At 38.7% G+C, this 19,127-nt stretch overlaps 1 protein-coding gene and 1 long non-coding RNA gene across 6 annotated transcripts in view; one reads left to right on the top strand and one right to left on the bottom strand.

Moving 5' to 3' along the window:
* Window positions 1-461: 461 nt before the first annotated feature.
* LOC113805493 (reticulon) lies at window positions 462-4,791 on the top strand (the record flags this gene model as incomplete). Its single annotated transcript, XM_070120003.1, is given in 4 exon segments — window positions 462-669; window positions 1,635-1,773; window positions 2,898-3,073; window positions 3,265-4,791. Coding segments are annotated over 4 exon segments (569 nt in total), but the record flags the coding sequence as incomplete, so codon positions are not given.
* Window positions 4,792-12,010: 7,219 nt separating this feature from the next.
* The window catches only part of LOC113805494 (uncharacterized), an 8,340-nt gene continuing 1,223 nt past the window's right edge, over window positions 12,011-19,127 (bottom strand). For 3 of the 5 annotated variants that reach the window (XR_003475685.2, XR_011398457.1, XR_003475686.2), the window contains exons 2-4: window positions 15,448-15,559; window positions 13,139-13,398; window positions 12,011-12,803 (exon numbers count right to left, since the gene is read on the bottom strand). This is a non-coding gene — a long non-coding RNA (uncharacterized lncRNA). Of the gene's footprint in view, window positions 12,804-13,138; window positions 13,399-14,435; window positions 14,476-15,447; window positions 15,560-19,127 lie in introns of all 5 variants that reach the window. The other 2 variants (XR_011398459.1, XR_011398458.1) reach the window with 2 other exon arrangements.

Raw genomic sequence — 19,127 nt, 5'->3', positions numbered from 1 at the left:
GTGAATTGTGTAAAGAATGAAATGGAAAGTGCATGTCATAAATTCTAAAGAAATGTTAAACACACAGGTTTATTTGTTTACATGTTGATATAAATGTGTGGGTTAATCTGTTCTTATAAACAACTTTTTCCTCTCTTCACACACACACATCTAGTCAGGTAACATTCTGTACAGTCATACCAGAATTATTTTTTGTGTATTTTTGGCTAATATATATATATATATATATATATATATATATATATATATATATATATATATATATATATATATAAATTTCTTTGAAAAACTGAAAATATTTATAGACAAATGCATACACACACACAATGTGAATTCAGGCATTTAACCAGCTTTGACAACCTTCTAAATAATCCAGTGTTCATGGCTATCCTGTTTAAAAATTTATTTATTTTTGGCACCCCCTAGAGAACCAAAACTAACCTCCAAACTCTACCTTGCAGTGGTTGACTTGATCTACTGGCGCGATGTGAAGAAGACAGGAGTTGTGTTCGGAGGGGTGATGATGATCCTCATCTCCCTGGCCTACCTGTCCCTCATCTCCGTGGTGGCCTACACCTCCCTGACCGTCCTCTCAGGAACAATCACCTTCCGCATCTACAAGAACATCATGCAGGCCGTTCAGAAGTCACAGGATGGACACCCATTCAAGTGAGCCAGACAGCTGTTGGAACTGGTTGGGTGGGTAGGGTTGGATAGGGGCTTGGGCAGAGGTTGAAAGAGAAAGGGGCAGGCAGGTTGGGCAGTCTTTAGAGGAGAAAATATAAGGGGAATGGAAAGAAAGATAAGAAGAAAGTTGAAAAGATTGTAGGATGTGGCTTTTTTTTTTTTTTTTTTTTTTTTTTTCCAGGAATATGTAGCTTAGCATTATAAATGCAGAATGGTAAAATGGCTGATATTGTTGTTTTCATAGCATATGTAACATGGAGCAATAGATAATTTTGACACTGCATCTTAGTAAATATTGAATCATGAAAATAGCTATAATGGAAAATAGTTACAGATCAGTCATGCACTTCCAGTAAAATTAACTAACAAATATTAATGATATTTTATCATAGTATTTAAAAGTGGTATGCAGTTAAGTCCAAGGAAAACCTTAAGAAATATGTAAATCTGGTTGGAAGAAAAGCTCTCCTTGGCTGCTTATATAACAATGCTACAGGTTTTTATTTTCAACGGTGAGATTCAGAGGAACCAAGGTTGTCTGTGAATATATATAGTACCAAGAGTGTCAATTCACATCTTGGGTATATGCATGCCTTTGAAAGAATCAATTGCTGGTAATAGAGCAAGGTAATCCATATGCATTAACAATTTTACACAAAATAGGAAATTAGAAAAACAAGGGTATTTTATGCAGAATGTTCCCAGTTGTTGATGATAACTTCAGTCAGTCAGACTTCACACTTTGTAATCTTAAAACACTGACAAGGTCTGTTACATGAAAGAACTAATGGATGAAGAAACATGATCATAATGATGATTAATCCGAGTAGGGTCTTTTATTCAGATTTTGAAAATAATCGGTCTCCATAAGTTATTTTTCCATTCGATAGAGGAAACTTTTTGCATTGTGTTGTGTGGACAATTCTATATCATTTTCTCGCTTCTAGGGACATCCTGGAGCTTGACACCAACCTGCCCTCAGAAAAGGTGCACGAGGCCACCGATGTCATCATTCAGCAGATCAATTCCACAATCAGCGAACTCAAGCGACTCTTCCTTGTGGAGGACCTTGTGGATTCCGTTAAGGTGTGTTCCTCTAGGTAGAACTGTAAGTTGATACTGAGTGAGGGGTAGAAACAGGGATTAACCATGTCACTAGGAACATGTAGTGTTCACTGTCGTATTTTGTGAAATGTCTGTTCATAGATGGCTCCACAAGTGCTTAGCCTCAAAGAAGTGGATTTGTAGATTTTTGTGATCTTACCTGATTTCACCTGATTTCACCTTTTCTTGAGTTTGTGGGGAAAATACTCTCTCTCTCCCTCTCCCTCTCCCTCTCTCTCCCTCCCTCCCTCTCTCTCTCCCTCCCTCCCTCTCTCTCTCTCACCCTCCCTCTCTCTCTCTCTCCCTCTCTCTCCCTCTCTCTCTCCCTCTCCCTCTCCCTCTCCCTCTCCCTCTCTCTCTCTCTCTCTCTCTCTCTCTCTCTCTGCCATTCTCTCTCTCTCTCTCTCTCTTTCATTCTCTCTCTCTCTCTCTCTCTCTCTCTCTTTCACTCTCTCTCTCTCTCTCTCTTTCTCTCTCTCTCTCTCTCTTCCTCTCTCTCCCATTCTCTCTCTCTCTCTCTCTCTCTCTCCCATTCTCTCTCTCTCTCTCTCTCTCTCCCATTCTCTCTCTCCCATTCTCTCTCTCTCTCTCTCTCTCTCTCTCTCTCCCATTCTCTCTCTCTCTCCCATTCTCTCTCTCTCTGCCATTCTCTCTCTCTCTCTGCCATTCTCTCTCTCTGTCATAATCATTATAATGTCAATGACATTACTGACAATAGCTCACTGGTGATTTAGTATTTGTGGAGCCATCTATGTATAAAGAAGGAAGGGAAAAAACATTGGTATATGCACACATACCATCCCAGGTGGCATTAGGCATAGATGAATTATTGTGCCTTTCATGGTCAAGATGAAGACTTTTTTTTAAGAAACTGCTTTAGGCAATACTGTAAGTAATAACCCTTTTTAAAGAATACATTTCATTTTCATTAGAGAAATCTCATGTTTTTTATAATATTTCAAAAACAATTTACAATGTTTATGAATTATTTGTAGTGCTATTATTTCATATTAAGAGTTATGTTTGGTTTATTATCTGTTTGGTATATTATGATTCATGAATTCTCTGTCCATGATTTTGTTGTTGAACCAAGGTATTTATTCCAGTTTGGTTGTCTGCTTTGGTGTTTGACCTACTTGGGATCTTGGTTCAATGGTTTGACCCTCGTCATCCTTGCGGTTGTAGCTCTCTTCAGCCTTCCCAAAGTCTACGAACAGAACCAAGCCCAGATTGACCAGTATGTTGGTCTCGTTCGCTCACAAGTTAACGACATCATGTCCAAGTAAGTAATTTTAAAGATAATCGTAATGCTGCTTAGAAAATTGAGTTTGGAACAAGATGCATCGATCTGTTGACATGTGTTCAGTGTCTCTTAGAAGTAGTCAGGATTTCTATTTGAGAAATTTCTCTAAATACAGAATAAGAGCAGCTAGAGAATTTTTTCTAATTTTTTTCTTTTCTTTTTTTTTACAGGGTGAAGGCTTCCCTCCCCATTGGAAACAAGGAGAAAACCCAGTAAGACAAAGAAAACATCAACGTGTGATATCCTGAGTGCATCTGTGTTTGCGCTACATCAAACCACTGGTGTGTTGCGGCATCTGCACCGTCGAAGTGCACACATTTGTGTGCAGAGTAATCCCAGAGAGGAACCAACCAATCCTATTGTGGTCTGGCTTGCAATGCTCCCCGAAGTCACACAATGTTTCCTGATGGGAATGCACTAGCTAGCTGCCATGTCTGTTGTAATGATAGGTGAACTTTGTAATATTGCTTTAGCTATTATGGTAACATCTCTTCAATGGCAGTGAACAAGTTTTTGTGTACAGTAAACCAGTGATGGAACCCAGCAGCCAAGTTGTGAGGTTTGGGGAGCATAAAGACAGTTTTATGAATGAAAGAGGCACACAGTGAGAAAAAATATATAAATTAAGAAGCACTTCCAGCTGATGATATTATTAGTGCTATGAAGATGATGCTCAGTTGATGCTATTGTGCCTCTGGTCACCCTATTTCTGATTCTCACCTTTGCTTGCTTGTGTCGGTTAGAAGATTCTCTGTAGCATCAAGGGTGTTTAGCATGTGCTGGGCATGCTATTTATGCAGTGCACCCAAGGTATAAACAGGAAGTGGTGTTATAGTTATACATACAATCAAGGGTGAGGAACATGTTTGTGAAATACACTACTCCATTGTATAGTCATTGCATTATCGTTCTTTGTAGTATTTTTTTTTCTTCTTCTTTCATCTTTCTTTTTATTAATTAGCACTGTGAAAGGAGTATCAATGCAATCATTTTCAGTTGTTTAGTTTGTCCTTATATGCTTCAAACTGGCTGTCATATATGGTTAATGTAGAATTGCCAATTAGTGCAAAAGATCTGTTGTCCATTGTCAGTCTTCTAAGATCTGTCTTTATTTATAATTCTCATGCTTTTAAAATTTTCTATTGAAAGAAAAATCTCCAATGTACCCAAGGCATATACTTTTATAAAGGATAAGCAAATAGTGTTTTGATTTTTTATATATAATCACCAAAGTAACTCTGTGGGAAACCTGCTTCCATTTCAATGGGTGTTCTCTTGTGTCTGTGAAGTGGGAAATTCCCCATATGTCATAGTGCTGTTGCTTGCCACAGTCGTCTATTAAATAACTGTCTACAACCTCTTTAAGTGTTATGGAGATGCAAGTGAGGATTTAAGCTTATATTACTACTAGATATGTTTAATTATTGTATTCAACATCTAGGGGCTATTATTTGCTCTTGTTGTAACTGATGAATTCTATTAGATATCTGGCTGAATCTAGTTCGGAGATTTACATATATGGAAAGCTTTTATTTATATTTGGGTAATGGGTAGGAAAATATAGAAAAAAAAAAATTATGCTTAAGTTGAAGGAGTTTTCTAAGTACTTGTAAGTGTTCTTTCATATTGCATTAAATACTGTCACAAACAACAGTAAAGTTGCTGTACTACCAAATAAAAACATTCAAGATTTACAACTTTTTTTTTTTTATTCCTTTTGTGTAAATAATTTTTGTGCAACTTCTTACACTTTGACATTCTGTAAACTATTGCTATTCCTATGACATGCAGAAGATAGCAGTGTTTGGATATGCATTAATGTATTGCAGTTTGAGGAACGACTAAATTCTAATGGTAGAGAAATTGTTTTTGCAAATACCACCTTCATATTTGTTAAGAACTGATTTAATAAATTATAACAGGGTTCAGGCACATCCTTAAAAAGTCTTAGATAATCATTTTGAAATTATGGCCTTAAAAAGTTTTGAAGGTATAGCTTTTCCTGTCGCTGATCTTAAAAGGTCTTAAATTTGCCCAAGGCACATCTTTGTTCATGTAAATTTTTATATATCTTTTACTGGTGGACACTTGCAATTCCCTCATTTGTGGATCTCCACACAGCTTCATAAGAAATTATATGTCAACATTAGACCTTAACCTTTGCTGATCAACACAAGTCTACCTATTGGCTGCTGTGCAAAAAAATAATCTATCCAATAGGCTGTCAAAATCATGAGGTGAATTTTTTATCTTGGTCACTCACATTACAACTAGGCCTACACAAAATAGGGAAGTGTGTATTCATTGACAAATGGCTCCAGGTCTTAAGAAGCAATTGATATGTCTTACAAAGTTTTAGAAAGGTCTTAATTTTTATCAGCTTATACCTACAAGAACCCTTAGCCAATTAGAGCATTAAAAATGGATGGCTTAGGAGACGTGCTTATATACCTATAGATCTATGTATGTATATATATCTATATATCTATGTATATATTCATATATTTATATAAACCTTTGTATATAGGTGTAAATATCTATACATCTATGTATATATCTATATTAACATATATGCGTCCCCCTAATTCCTTGCCCATTTGTCATGGGGGGGCTTAGGAGACCAGGACTGGGACCCAATGCTGGGGATCTCCTCTACCTCGGACCTCAGCCCTTGACAACTAATTTTGAAGGGCCTTTTCTCCCTCCAGCTTTGTTTCCGTCCCTTCTCCAACCCCTTCTACTATCTACTTCCTAAGGTGTAAGAGCCGTGCTGAAAGGATGAAAGGAGGACTTTGTGCCAGTCCTGAATGGTCTGAGGGAACCATGGGCATGGTATTGCCCTGTTTAAGTTGTCTAGGCCTTATCCCTCAAGAGGAAACTGAGGGGTGGACTGTTTCTTTCCCCAACATAGTCAAGACTTCCCATGGCCAGTAATGAAGATGTAATGCAATTATTAGGGGCAACAAGGCTTGCCCCTTCATCAAATAGCCCCACCAATTCAAACTCTCCCGGCTCCCCAACCCCAGGCTCTCCTTTGACCATGACTCCAAACACTGAAACTACTACCCACTCCTCAATGCCTACTAGTGCAACACCCACTCAAGCAGAGACTCAATCTCCAGAAGACATTCCTACTCCCCCAACTTACTCAGTTTCATCACCTCTATCCCCACAACCTTCTTCATCAAACACCCCAACCTCCCTTATTACTACCTTACAGCCTTATTCTCCATCTCTGTAATATTACCCCCCTCAACAGTGCTCCCTCTTCCACACGTCCCCGTCCTTCTACCACCATTAACTCTACAAATATCTTAAATACTCTATTTAACCCAGCTAAATGGGACCATACTCAGGCAACACTTCTCTTTCAACAATGTCTCCAAAAACAAGTGGGCAGAGTCCTTTTCTGTTCCCGTCTCGTAACAGTCACATGCTTTAACATTATCAAATCTAACTGATCTCTCTGGCAACCCCATTCCTGCAGAACCTCATTCAACTCTATACTTGTACCGGAACTGTCTGTCTCTCCCCAGCAAACTGCCCAGTCGATACCAAAGATTGGTCAGACTGTGGAGAAGACTTATTAGGATGCTTCAAAGACCAAGACGTGAAATCAGTACATTGCTACACCATTCCTCCTAAAGGTCATGAAAAGAAACCGATCAACATTGCCAAAATTACTTTCAGTATATATGACCTTCCCTTTCATATTGGTGGACAATCCCTCCCTGTTCGACAATACTAACCTCCTCCCCGTCAATGTCAAAACTGTGGCACTTTAGGCATTCTGCCAAACATTGCCGTTCCACAGACCGATGCCCCATATGTGCCCAATCCGGTCATAACCGATCAAACTGGTCTGCACAAACACATACATGTGCTAACTGCGGTGGCCCCCATAATGTATTTTATATAGGCTGTCACACTTACAAGTTTGAGTCTGAGGTAGCAACTTAGATGCAAAAATGGTCTTACTCTACTTGAAGCCAGACAGGAAGCACGCCGACAAGGTTTCTCTCATACTCCCTACTCTATTAATGTCGCTCACTCTGCCACTCCCACTCCACCCCAAGATGTACCTACACCTTCCCCTATACCTACTTATTTCCCCACTTCCACTTCTACATCCTACCTTCCCCAGTCAAATTCTTTTGTCACTCTAAATCCAGACACTCCAATCTCAACTACAGCCCCAACACCGTCCCGGACCTCTCCCTCCCCCCCAGTACCCGCAGCAGACAGACTAAACGTTTCAACCCTTCTTCCCCTATTGCACACTCACCTCCACCTACCTTTGCCTTTATTCCTCAAAAAGTCTTCCCCCCCCCCCCTTATAAGAAAACCTTTGTCTTACAAAATTCTCCAACCAACTCCATTGCAGAAACTATGGAAGATATTCAAAGCTATATGCTTGTGGCACAAAATTCCACTACTCATACTTCCTCTACACTCAAAGTGACTGCCGATATCCATCTTCCTCCTACCCCCTCTCAACACAACCCATCTCCCTCAACTTTGTCTACTGCCGATATCCATCCTCCTCCTACTCATATTATTCCTACACCACTTCCTCCTACTCCCTCCCAACACAACCCATCCCCCTCACCTCCATCAACACTTACATTAACCCTCTCTCCATCCCCTTTATCCTTTCAACTTCCTCCTTGATACACATGTGAATCCCTCGTGTTTCAACAATAAGCCCTTCCCCAGATCCTTCACCTCCTGATAACCCTCCCGATACTACACCAACCCCTCCCCCTCTGTAATTCCTTATCTCACCCCTAGCTCCTTCCCATTCAAATTCCCAAACATGTAATGTATCCATTATCACTTATAGAACTGAATTATAGCTCTCCTACATTGAAATATTCGCGGTTTCAGTTCTCACAGAACTGACCTTCGTCATATCCTTTCTTCTTGTAATCCATCCATTATCTGCCTCCAAGAGACTCTTCTTACACATCCTCCTATTCCAATTCCCAACTACCATTTTGTCTCTCCCTCACACTCCCTTTGTATCGTCTGTATTATCCATCAGAAAACACCTTGTCATACCTCCCTTTCAAACCACTGTCCAGTGCACAGTTATTTGGATCTTTCTTCGCCGTCGGATCACAGTTATTTCAGGCTACTTCTTCACCTCCCATCCCATTGACTGTTGCCTCTGAAACTCTAATTTCCCAACTCCAACACCCTTTCCTCACAGTTGATTTCAACTGCTGTCACACTGTGGGATGATTCTATCACTGCCTCCCGAGACCGATCTCTATAACGCTTCCTCTCCACAAATAACATAATTATTCTTAATTCAGATCGCCCAACACACTTTGACATGCGCACGCAATACTTTTCATGCCTTGACCTCTCTCTATGCTCCCCTTCTCTTTATTTAGATTTCCATTGGTCATTTCTAGACCACTTCCCCTATAGTTTATATACAGTTTATATATAGTTTTTTATACAGTTCTAGACCACTTCCCAGTTCTCCTTCCTCCTACTTCATATGTACCACTTCCTAATTCCCCACGCTGGTGCTTTGATAAAGCTGATTGATGTACTTTCACTTCACTCTCTACTATACTTATCTGTCCACCCTCCTTCCCGCCCATTTCAGATATGCTACAATGTTTTACAACCACGATCCTAAGTCCTGCCAATACAGCCATTCCTTGAACCTCAAAGCCCTATACCTCCAAATGTGTTCCATGGTGGAATTCTGATTGCACCAAAGCGCTTCGCTTAGAACAAGCAGCCTGGAAGAGTTACCGCTACAAACGAGGCAACCACAACCAGATAACAGCCCTTATCTCCTTTAAAAGAGCATCAAGGAATGCACCCCTATCACTTTCACCCTATCCTCTGATGAGTCCTATAATGCTCCTTTTTGTTCGTCTGAGCTCAACGCTGCCTTACAGTCGTGCCGCAACACTCATGAAAGCCCTAATGCTATTCCCTATCGTATGCTCCAACACCTCCCATCTTCCGCCCTCTCCTTCCTATTAACTATTTTCAACCACATATGGACGTCAGGAAATTTTCTTTCTCATTGGCGAGAAGCTCTTATCCTACCTTTCTTGAAACCCAATAAATCAGATACCCTCCCTCAAGATTACCGTCCCATCGCTCTAACTAGCTGCTTGTGTAAACTACTAGAAAAAATGTTTAACTTACGCTTAATGTGGTATCTTGAATCTCACAATCTCCTTTCTCCTTCCCAGTTTGGTTTCCGCCGTGGCCGAAGTACAGCAGACCCCCTTGCCCATTTCGAGACATATATTATATCTACATTTGCATGCCATGAATCCGTATTAGCCTTATTCTTTGACCTAGAAAAAGCATATGATACCACATGGCGATATCATATTCTCCAACAATTGTGCTCCATAGATATACGTGGAAACATGGGTGTCCTCATAAAATCTTTCCTCTCCAAATGTACTTTCCAGGTCAAAATTGTCTCTTCCATGTCATCATCCTTTCCTAAGTTAGAAGGTGTCCCACAAGGAAGTATGCTTAGCACCACTTTATTCCTTATTGCTGTAAATGACTATTTCAGTCCTACCACCAGGAGCCTGGGTATCACTATATGTTGATGACTTAACCATCTATGCCTCTGGCACATCCATACCAGATCTCCATCAGTTCCTTCAGTCTGCAATAGCATCAGTATCTTCTTGGGCCACTAACCACGGCTTTCGCTCTTCTATCTCCATGCTTTTCTCTCGCTCATGTGTAGGTCCCCAACCTCCACTCTTCTTACAGACCGCTTCACTCCAATACCGTTATTCTGACAAATTTCTAGGCGTTATTTTTGACTCCAAATTGTCCTGGCGAGACCATATCTTGCCTGCAAATCTTACAAACTCTTTCCCACATATCCTTGGGCTCAGATCGCAAAACTCTCCTCCATCTTCATGTTACCTTGATCCTCTCCACTCTAAATTATGGATACCATATCTACTCCTCTGCCTCAACCTCCCTTCTTGCTCACATTGATACAGTCCACCACTGCGGTCTCCGCTTAGCCCAGGGCGCCTTCTGCTCCTCTCCAGTTGAGAGCCTGTATACTGAGTCTGGCATGCCATCTTTCTCTCGACGTCGAACCCTTCTCTCTCTCCGATGCTATGCTCAATTCCACTAACTTTCCCTTACCAAACTAACTATACCACAATCCCTGCTTCCTACTTTTACCCCTTCTCCGTGTTTACCTACTCCTTTCTCCGTATGCATGGATACCCTCCTCTCCCATTCCCCCTTTCCCCACCTCCGACCTCTCCCATTTTCTGTCCATTCCATCCCTCCATGGCTTTTACCTTACTCCCGTATTTGCTCCTCAGTTTTCCCTGATCCACCAAAATCAGATATCCCCCCTCTGTCCTTCTCATGCACTTCCTTGACCATGTCTCCATTCATTCCTCCTGTATTCATGTTTACACTGATGGCTCCAAATCCACCTCCGGAGCTGGATTCACAGTAACCTTCCCAAATCGCACTTTCAAAATCACCCCCTCTCCTGAATCTTGTCCTTACCACAACTGTATGCACTCTTTGTCTTAAAATGCATATACTCACAGCCTTCTTCCTCTTTCACTATTTTTACCAACTCCCGTAACTCATTAAACCTAATAAAATCTATGCACTCGACCAATCCCCTTGTCTGTCTGGTTGTTCTGCCTGTCCACATGCCATAAATCTGTCTGATTTTGCTGGGTGCCCAGCCATGTTGTAATCCCTGGCAATGAACAAGCAAATACTCTTGCACGTTATGCCACTATGTCCACATCACCTCAACCACGCTTCTCACATATTCCAGCTACGGATTATTACCCCCACTTTAAAACCTTCTTTTATACCCGATGACAATCTTTCAAGCCTCCACAATAATACATTACATACTGTAAAACTATCAATCTCCTCTTGGTCAGCTCCATTTCACCAGAACAGATGCTGGAAGACGGCCCTCGCACACTTACATATCAGCCACACCCACCTTACACACGCCTATCTAATATCACACTCTAACCCACCCCTATGCCCCCTATGTAATGTCCCTCTTTCTGTTGTCCTGTCCACGCTTTACTACAGCCCACACCTCTGCTTTCCCCCACCTATCGTCCCTTAACTGCCCTTCCAACATATCAGACATCCTTACAGAATCCCACGGCTTCTGCCTTGGCAACTTGTTCTTCCTCAAACACATAAATATCCTTCACTTGATCTAATTCCCTTACCTAAACCACCATAACCCATGCCCTCATCAACTCCTTTACCCATCTTTAACCTTTCAACATTACTCTAGATAGTTGACGCATAGCAACTATCACCTGTCATCACACCTTCCTATAGGGCTATATGACCTTAAATATCTATCAGGAATCCCACCACTAACATCAACACCATTTCCACCATCAATAATAAGAATAACAATAATAATACTAATACTAATAGTAATAAATTGAGTCATACAAGTAACAACATCAATTATGTTTAAAATAATAAAATTACTTTTTGAAAAATAAATGATGAATGGAATAAATAGGTTGGCCTGTAGTAGTAATAACTGATTCCTTGGTGGCCAAGTGTTTATGGAGGCATCTATGTGTACAAAATAACAATTATATCAACACTAAATTAAAGAGTTCATGGCATCAATGGGTTCATACAGTTAATTGTGCTGATTCAACATTTTGTGCTGTGTGGGCCTGCCAATTTATGCAAACTGTATAATGTTTTTTTTCTAACATTTCCTCCTTGTTCAATTAAACAACAACACTGACTCTCATACTACAGTCACTGAATAAACCTGAGAAAATTCTTGACAAATTTAAGAAGGAAGCAAAATTGAAATGTGAATAAAAGGTCTTATTCTTGCCACAAATTAAAGCTTTAAGGAAAAAGAAAAACATTAAATCAACAATATAAACTTTCTTTCTAGAAATTAATCTAGTATCTCTTACAAAAAAATAATTAATACCTTTATGGATAAGAGCAGTCTACAACCATATCCAGATATACAGCAATTATTTGTAAATTAAACTACCAGACTTATTTACATTTAATTGCCCACTCAGACAAGCTTCCACTGCTTGTTTTGATTTTCCATGATATATCCTATTCCATTAAAACAAAGAAGTGTTGCCTCACAAACTTCATAGAGGTACTTAATCACATTATCTTCTACAGTAACATCATGGTTTCTTGTACATCTGTGTTTTTGAGCAAACTTAACATATTCCAAAACAGGCCTTACTTAGCAGACTAGATCCAACACCAATGCACCTTCTAATCTCAGCTTTTGTATATCTGGATTTTCTTTGATTCCTTTTTCTGTTGCAGAATACAACTTTCAAATATGAAACACTTACTTCATCCCTTAGCATTTTGTAGTTCAATGAATTTATTAAGTCTTAACTGGGAGATCCATACATCCTCAGGAGGTCCACCTAAAGCTTCTGTATCTTAAATAGGTAACAGCTAATTTCACAGAAAGATTTACTTTAATTTTTCTATCATACACAATCACATACAAACAAAATTCTGGCAAAGTATTTTTATGCTTTGGGAAACTCAATTAGAAGACTGGTGAATTCCACCAAGTTAATATTCAATCTGACTGCTTTTGGGTCAAAGCGCAGGTGACTGGCCCTGTGGTTGGTGCGCTGCAATTATTGAACCACTTTGCTGACTTTTCCCAAGTCTTGACCTATTGAGAATGGAGAGCACAATTATCATGATTGTCAAGTATGCATCAACTCCTTGGTGATGAATACGGCTACAGCTGTCATGAAATAACAGACTTTTGAGTTGGGTTGGCCTGCTTATGCCTAGTCATGAAGTCTAGACTATTGAATAATATTACATCACAAATAGATCCGTCCCCCATCACCATAGGATTAAATGGGAGTCCTATATTTTGTGGGTCAATTGAATACTTACATTTCTAAGAGAATTTTCTGTTCACAAAGACATATGCAAACACCCATGCACGCATGCATGCACCCGCACCCGCACACACACATTCATAAAAGAAAAAATTACCTTTCAGGAAATGCCAATGAAGACTGAAATACAAAGGAAACCATATATATAATGGTCTTTTTTTATGCACTTTGGTTTTCTCTCACTCTTTCCTTCCCCTTCTTGAAAGGTGACTTGTAGTGCCTTTTCCTCCTAATCCTCTTCTTCAGGGAGGGAGGCCATGCTCTTCTCCAAGCCTTCCTTTGGGTGTTTTCCCTGTCCCCTCCTGGATTGGAGTCTGTGCTTGGCTGTGATCTGTAGCTCCCCTCACGGCATGCTGTCTGTGAATGGCATGAGAAGGGGCTCATGTCTAAGAGAAACATCAGTGTCACCATAATGTTAACAATGAACATCAGTGAATAGCACGAAATGGGTGGCCTTTTGTCTAGGAGAAAGGTCTTCTATGCAAACTTATCATCTGACAGTTAAAATCATGACGAGCAGGATATGAATGTCTTGTCTAGGAGAAAGATCTATGTAACCTATTGATCTGAAAGTGAAAGTTAGTGGATGGGAGGGGAGATTATCATCAGTTACATTTTTAAGAGCAGAAATCAGTAAATTGCAATTATCATGTAAAGCAGGTTTCGTAAGTAATTTTAAGAACCACACATTTTTCTTCACTGTGAAAAACTTCTAAAGCAACCTTAGGAAGGAAGAACACTGTGAGAAAACTTCCAACCTGAAGCAAAATTGTAATGCCTTGAGGCAACTGTATATTATTTGCCTGTCTTAACATTGCCTGGGAGACAGGCTGATTGAAGATTTAACCACTTCAGACTCAAGTTTCCTATACTTCTACATTGAGAGCCATATGACAGCAAAAAAGGATTGTTCAAAAAAATGGAAAGGAAAAAATATAATGATAAAACTAGAAAAATAAATAATATGATCCAAGAACCCTATAAAATTAATAAAGCATGAATGGCATTTTTCTCTTCTGATCTATACCATCAATATCACATAAGTCATAATGTGATTTTAGTTAATCTATTTGTTTATGCATGGAGTGCTCCACAAGTGCTCTGTTATTAAGGAGTCAATTACTAATCCTACCTATACACCAATATATTTTTTCGCTTGATTTTTGTTAACATCCCTTTTCATCTTCTAATGCTATGAGTATTGTTAGTAACATTGCATTAATCATTTCAATAATAACAGTATCAATATTAACAGCATTAGAAAAAATACTTTCCTTAAACGCTCAAGAAAGGGGGAAATCAGGGGAGATCACAGAGGCCAGGGGTAGCCAACCAGTCAATCACGAATGACTGGTCGATCAAAAGAATGTTTAAAGTTGATCACACTACTGTACCTGTTAATAATTTGTCCTTCAGAAGTTGTCATGCAAATACCTGCAATAGCATATTCAAGTACTCATGATACTTGGATTATTATATCTATATTTATAATGATGTTACACTATTACAGTTACATCTATGGAATATGTTTGAATCTTAGGCTATTAGATCGCATCAGGGGAACTGTAGAAGAAGTAGCTCATATCTCATAAAAGGTTGGCCACCCCTGACACAGGCCTCCTAATTGGCTCTTGGTGGCTGAGCACCTGAGCTGTCTATGAGTAAACAAAATTTCCATAACAAAACTACAGTGAACATAACTTCTGGCAGTAATAAGTTAATAATGATATGAGAAAAAACATTTTGTATATTCATTTCTTCTCTGTTCAATCATTCATCTTATCAAATATTATGTAATTTTATTCTATATACATGGGAAAACAAATAATTCCTAATAGTTTAAATAACTGTCTTCAAAATAATAATGGACTTCCAAAGCATGCACTGGGCATTTATCACATCCAATAAAGAAACATTAACAAAAAAATGAAAAATAGTATCCCAAAAGGATAGACAGTTTATGGATAAAATACAGTCTTCACACAAGTGCCAGTGTATAACATGCCTTATTTTACGAATGGAGTTGTTTGCAGCAGCCAGTCGTCTCTTAATTAATATATTTATAATAATATTCTGAATCAAAAGGAGAGTATTTATATAAAAAAGGAAAGAAATACTATTTCTTTCTAGGCTAGTATGATGCATACTGTATGCATTTTATCTTATTTTATTCTCATTATAGTGTACTGGGAATATCAAGCATGCTGTACTGGTACTGATTTTTTTCAGTCCCTAATATCTGAGGAAAAACATAAATTACTCAATTACTTATGCCTGCAGAATACATACGCTGCAATATATAGAAAGAAAGTTTAACATTACTATAAACAGATTTATCACTTTGTCTTATGCTTCTCACTTTTGAATCATCACATGAGCAAATTAACACACCAAAGAAAATCTCACCTGATGATAATTCCTCATTGTAAGGCCATTATCCATCGAGATGATGACCAGAATGCCGCTTTAGGGACAAGCGTTGAGATAAGGGATTGACGACCCATTGCAATCCAAAAATCTGGCATGGGGTAAGTTCCAATTAATAAATATAGTAATGTGCTATTACACAAATCAAGTTTAACAAAATGCTACACACAATTTTATGCAAAGAGTGAGAAAGGAATTCCTGTGTGACCAATATCCACTTACTACATGACAATTTTGTAAAAGGCACACAAATATTCCACAAGAACTTGCTGTAAATCCTTAGTTATAGGAATAAGGAATACATTTCCTTATCAAGATCGTCAGCTGACAGTATATTATGGAATATATAATTATTTTTCAATAAACTTAATCACTAATACATGCACTCCAACTTTCAAAATATTATTGTTCTATTTCAATCCACTTAAAACTTGTTCTGATACTGGTTAGAGCCTATGAATTCAAAGAAAGTTGTGGGGGATAATGAAATCTGTGACTTGTCCCTCTCATCATTACACTCAAATCATGACTTTATGTGAAATTAAATTCAAAAGTTAATTTTCCTTGTCTGGTGCACTAACCTATCCGAGAATCAAGGCCTATTGAAAGTAAAGCAGTGGCTGTGCCTTTGTCTAGGGGTCTTTAACCTCTGAGATGATGGAGGCCCATGAGAGGCAAAAAGACTTTTTCATTTGACTATAAATCAACAGGACAAAATCCATAGATCCATGACTACATATCACTTTCCAGGAAATTAACAAGCTACCTATTGGGGCATATTTTTTGTTGTTAATCAAAAGAAGTCATCAATACCTTGACTAATGACTGACAGCTGCATTGCATCTGGTAATAACCCTTGTTGTTATGAATTTATCAACAAAAACAAGGTCCCTGAGAGAAGACTATCAAGATGTTGTATGATATGTAAAGACTGTCTCCAGTAATTTTCCTTTCTATGATGCCATATATTACATTCAATAAATTCTTTTTAATAACTGTGTACAAAAAATAAATATTATACACCCTTATATAGTATAATTACATATATTGAGGAAACTGCTCTATTAATCCACTGTTGTCATGAATATTGTAATTTCCACTGTAGTTCTTTTTTTCAAACATATGTTTACACACAGACTACTCCATAAGTGCTCAGCTTGACAAGTGCATGGCACTGGGGGCTCCCAATGTCATTGGGTTAATGTAGATGCTGTTATTATAAGCATTATAATCATTATAATGTCATTAATATAATCTTAGCAATAAAATCTCTAACATACATATCATCCTCAGTGGCAATGGGTTTAGAAAATGTCGGGTTGCAGACTGGGAACAGAAGAAAGGGTAACTACTGGAAAATCAAGAAATCTGGCTTGTCTCTCTTAAAATCAGCAATTCTTACAGGATGAAATTTCACTTAAAAATTTGGTCTTGTACTTCCAATCACAAAACATATTTTGTGTCCTTCATAACTATGAACTGATGAAAATGTTAGTCAAAAGATAAGCTGATGCAGTCGTTTTGTTAAGACTGAACAGATGAAATCTCATGTAATACGTAAATTTTAATCAAATGTCAAATGCCCCAATACTGTCAAAGAAAAAATACTAAATATAGTTAACGCTTCCTTTTTCCCTGAATGAAACCAAAATATAAATATGCTATGAAATAAAATTCTAAAGGTAATTATATTGTTAACTAAAACTTCGATCTGTATAAAAAAGACCAACACTAAGCATATCTAACCCAATGGAACTGGAAAACAATCAAGGGTGCATTAACCACTGCTTATGGGTTGCTTGCAAAAGATAAAATTCACAAGTAGGAGATAATGTTTTTCCCCCTTGTTTCAAGACAATATGTTTGTTCCTTTTCAATAAAAGTAACAAAAGATGAGGGCTAAGTTTGACTTTGGAGGCTGAAGTTCAAGGACTAGCTCTGTTGGAGCCACAAAATTCCATAGCTACATACTATGCAGACCAGAGAGCAGCTTCCATTGTCATGGCATATATAGGTGGCATCAGGAATTTGAGATGACTCAGATTGCGCAGATTGTGAAAAGTGTCTGTACGTACAGTTGGTATAGTCTGTTTCACACAACCATAAGGGTAAACTAGAAAATAAGATACTTTTCACCTATGATACTTGCTTCCCAAGTGGATGATAAAAAAAGTGTGCAATATTTTGGTATACGTTCACAGGAAAATTTATGGCACAAGAAATAATCTCCTGCTGCCAGAAATAATAGTGCCAGAAATGAAGAAAATATATTGCAACAAATAATGCGTAGAAATTAAGTCCACAGTGATAAGGTGGGGTCCAGGCACAGTGCCCCAAATATGGAGATACAGTGATTGGGTGGGGGCCTGGGAACTAATACGATGATGTTTGTAGATCCCCAAGAGTGACTGGAGGGGTGCCGTCACTTGGTAAACAGTAACCAATACTTTGATTTGTGATGGAAAGTGATCCAAGATTAATTGCTACTACAGTGTAAATAACTGAAACAAGAAATAATAATTGCAAGATTGGAAGACTGTATGAAGCAAAAAAAAAAAAAAAAAAAGTTTTACACAATAGTTCTGCCTATTGGATCATGATTTTAGCATCCTTGGATAACCCTCACTCTAAAGATTCCAAACATATAGAAATTATTAAGCAGAAACCCACTAAATCCTCACATTCTTCTCCCTGATAGCAGGGGAAGGCATGAAAGGTACCATGGAAATTGTGGGGTAAAATATGAATATACACAGAATCAGACACTATATTGTCTAATGTTAATTATTAATCTAATTGTTGCAGGGGGCTGTGTCCCCTGCAACCCCCCATGAGAGAACTCCTACCTCCCCTACCCCTGCCCAGAAAAACAAAGAATCATCCATGCATTCATGACAGGAAAGAACTTATGACTGCCACACGGGAGCGCTGTTGCCGAGTCTGTCTAATGCTCACTCCTGCCGTGAATATGTGAAGGATTCTTTGAGCAGCTTCCAGGGGGGGCATTATATTTGGCAATAAAATGACCCTCCCCTGCTATTGGTCTGTAATGGGAAGGTTTCCACACACTAATTTTTATATCTTTGGTAACTAGAGAGTGAGAAGAATCCAATGATACCCAAATAGTCAGTATCCCTTAGGAGGAACTATTGCATAAAATTACAAAACATTATATTCACTGAGCTTAATTCAGAATCCTTTAAACTTAGCAAGGTAATGTTTTCTAATATTTCTGCATAACTGATTGTCATGATTTTTGTATTGTTGCATTCCTTTCACTCTCTAGTTTCCAAATATATAAAAATCATTGCATGGAAACCCCTATACCCCCAAATTTTTGGCCCGGATAGTAGGGGAGGTCATGTAAGGTACCTGGGAAATTGTGGGGTAAAATATGAATAATATTGTCTAATGCAGGGGGCACAACTTCCCCCCAAAAAACAAAGAATCCTCCATGTATTCATGGCAGGAGAGAACATATGACCGCCATGTGAGACTGCTTTTGCCAAGGGACACGGCCCCCTTCAGTAAACAAAATACAAACTGATTCTGAGTAAATTATTTATATCTTATCCTGCGATTTCCCAGGTACCATTCATGCCCTCCCCAGATATTGGGGCCAACCTTGCTGCCGATGGGGGTTTGGGGGGTTTCCACAC

Source organism: Penaeus vannamei, unplaced genomic scaffold (genome assembly GCF_042767895.1).
Source record: "Penaeus vannamei isolate JL-2024 unplaced genomic scaffold, ASM4276789v1 unanchor1043, whole genome shotgun sequence".
Taxonomy (NCBI): Eukaryota; Metazoa; Arthropoda; class Malacostraca; order Decapoda; family Penaeidae; genus Penaeus; species Penaeus vannamei.
This window is presented reverse-complemented; position numbering and strand designations above follow the sequence as displayed.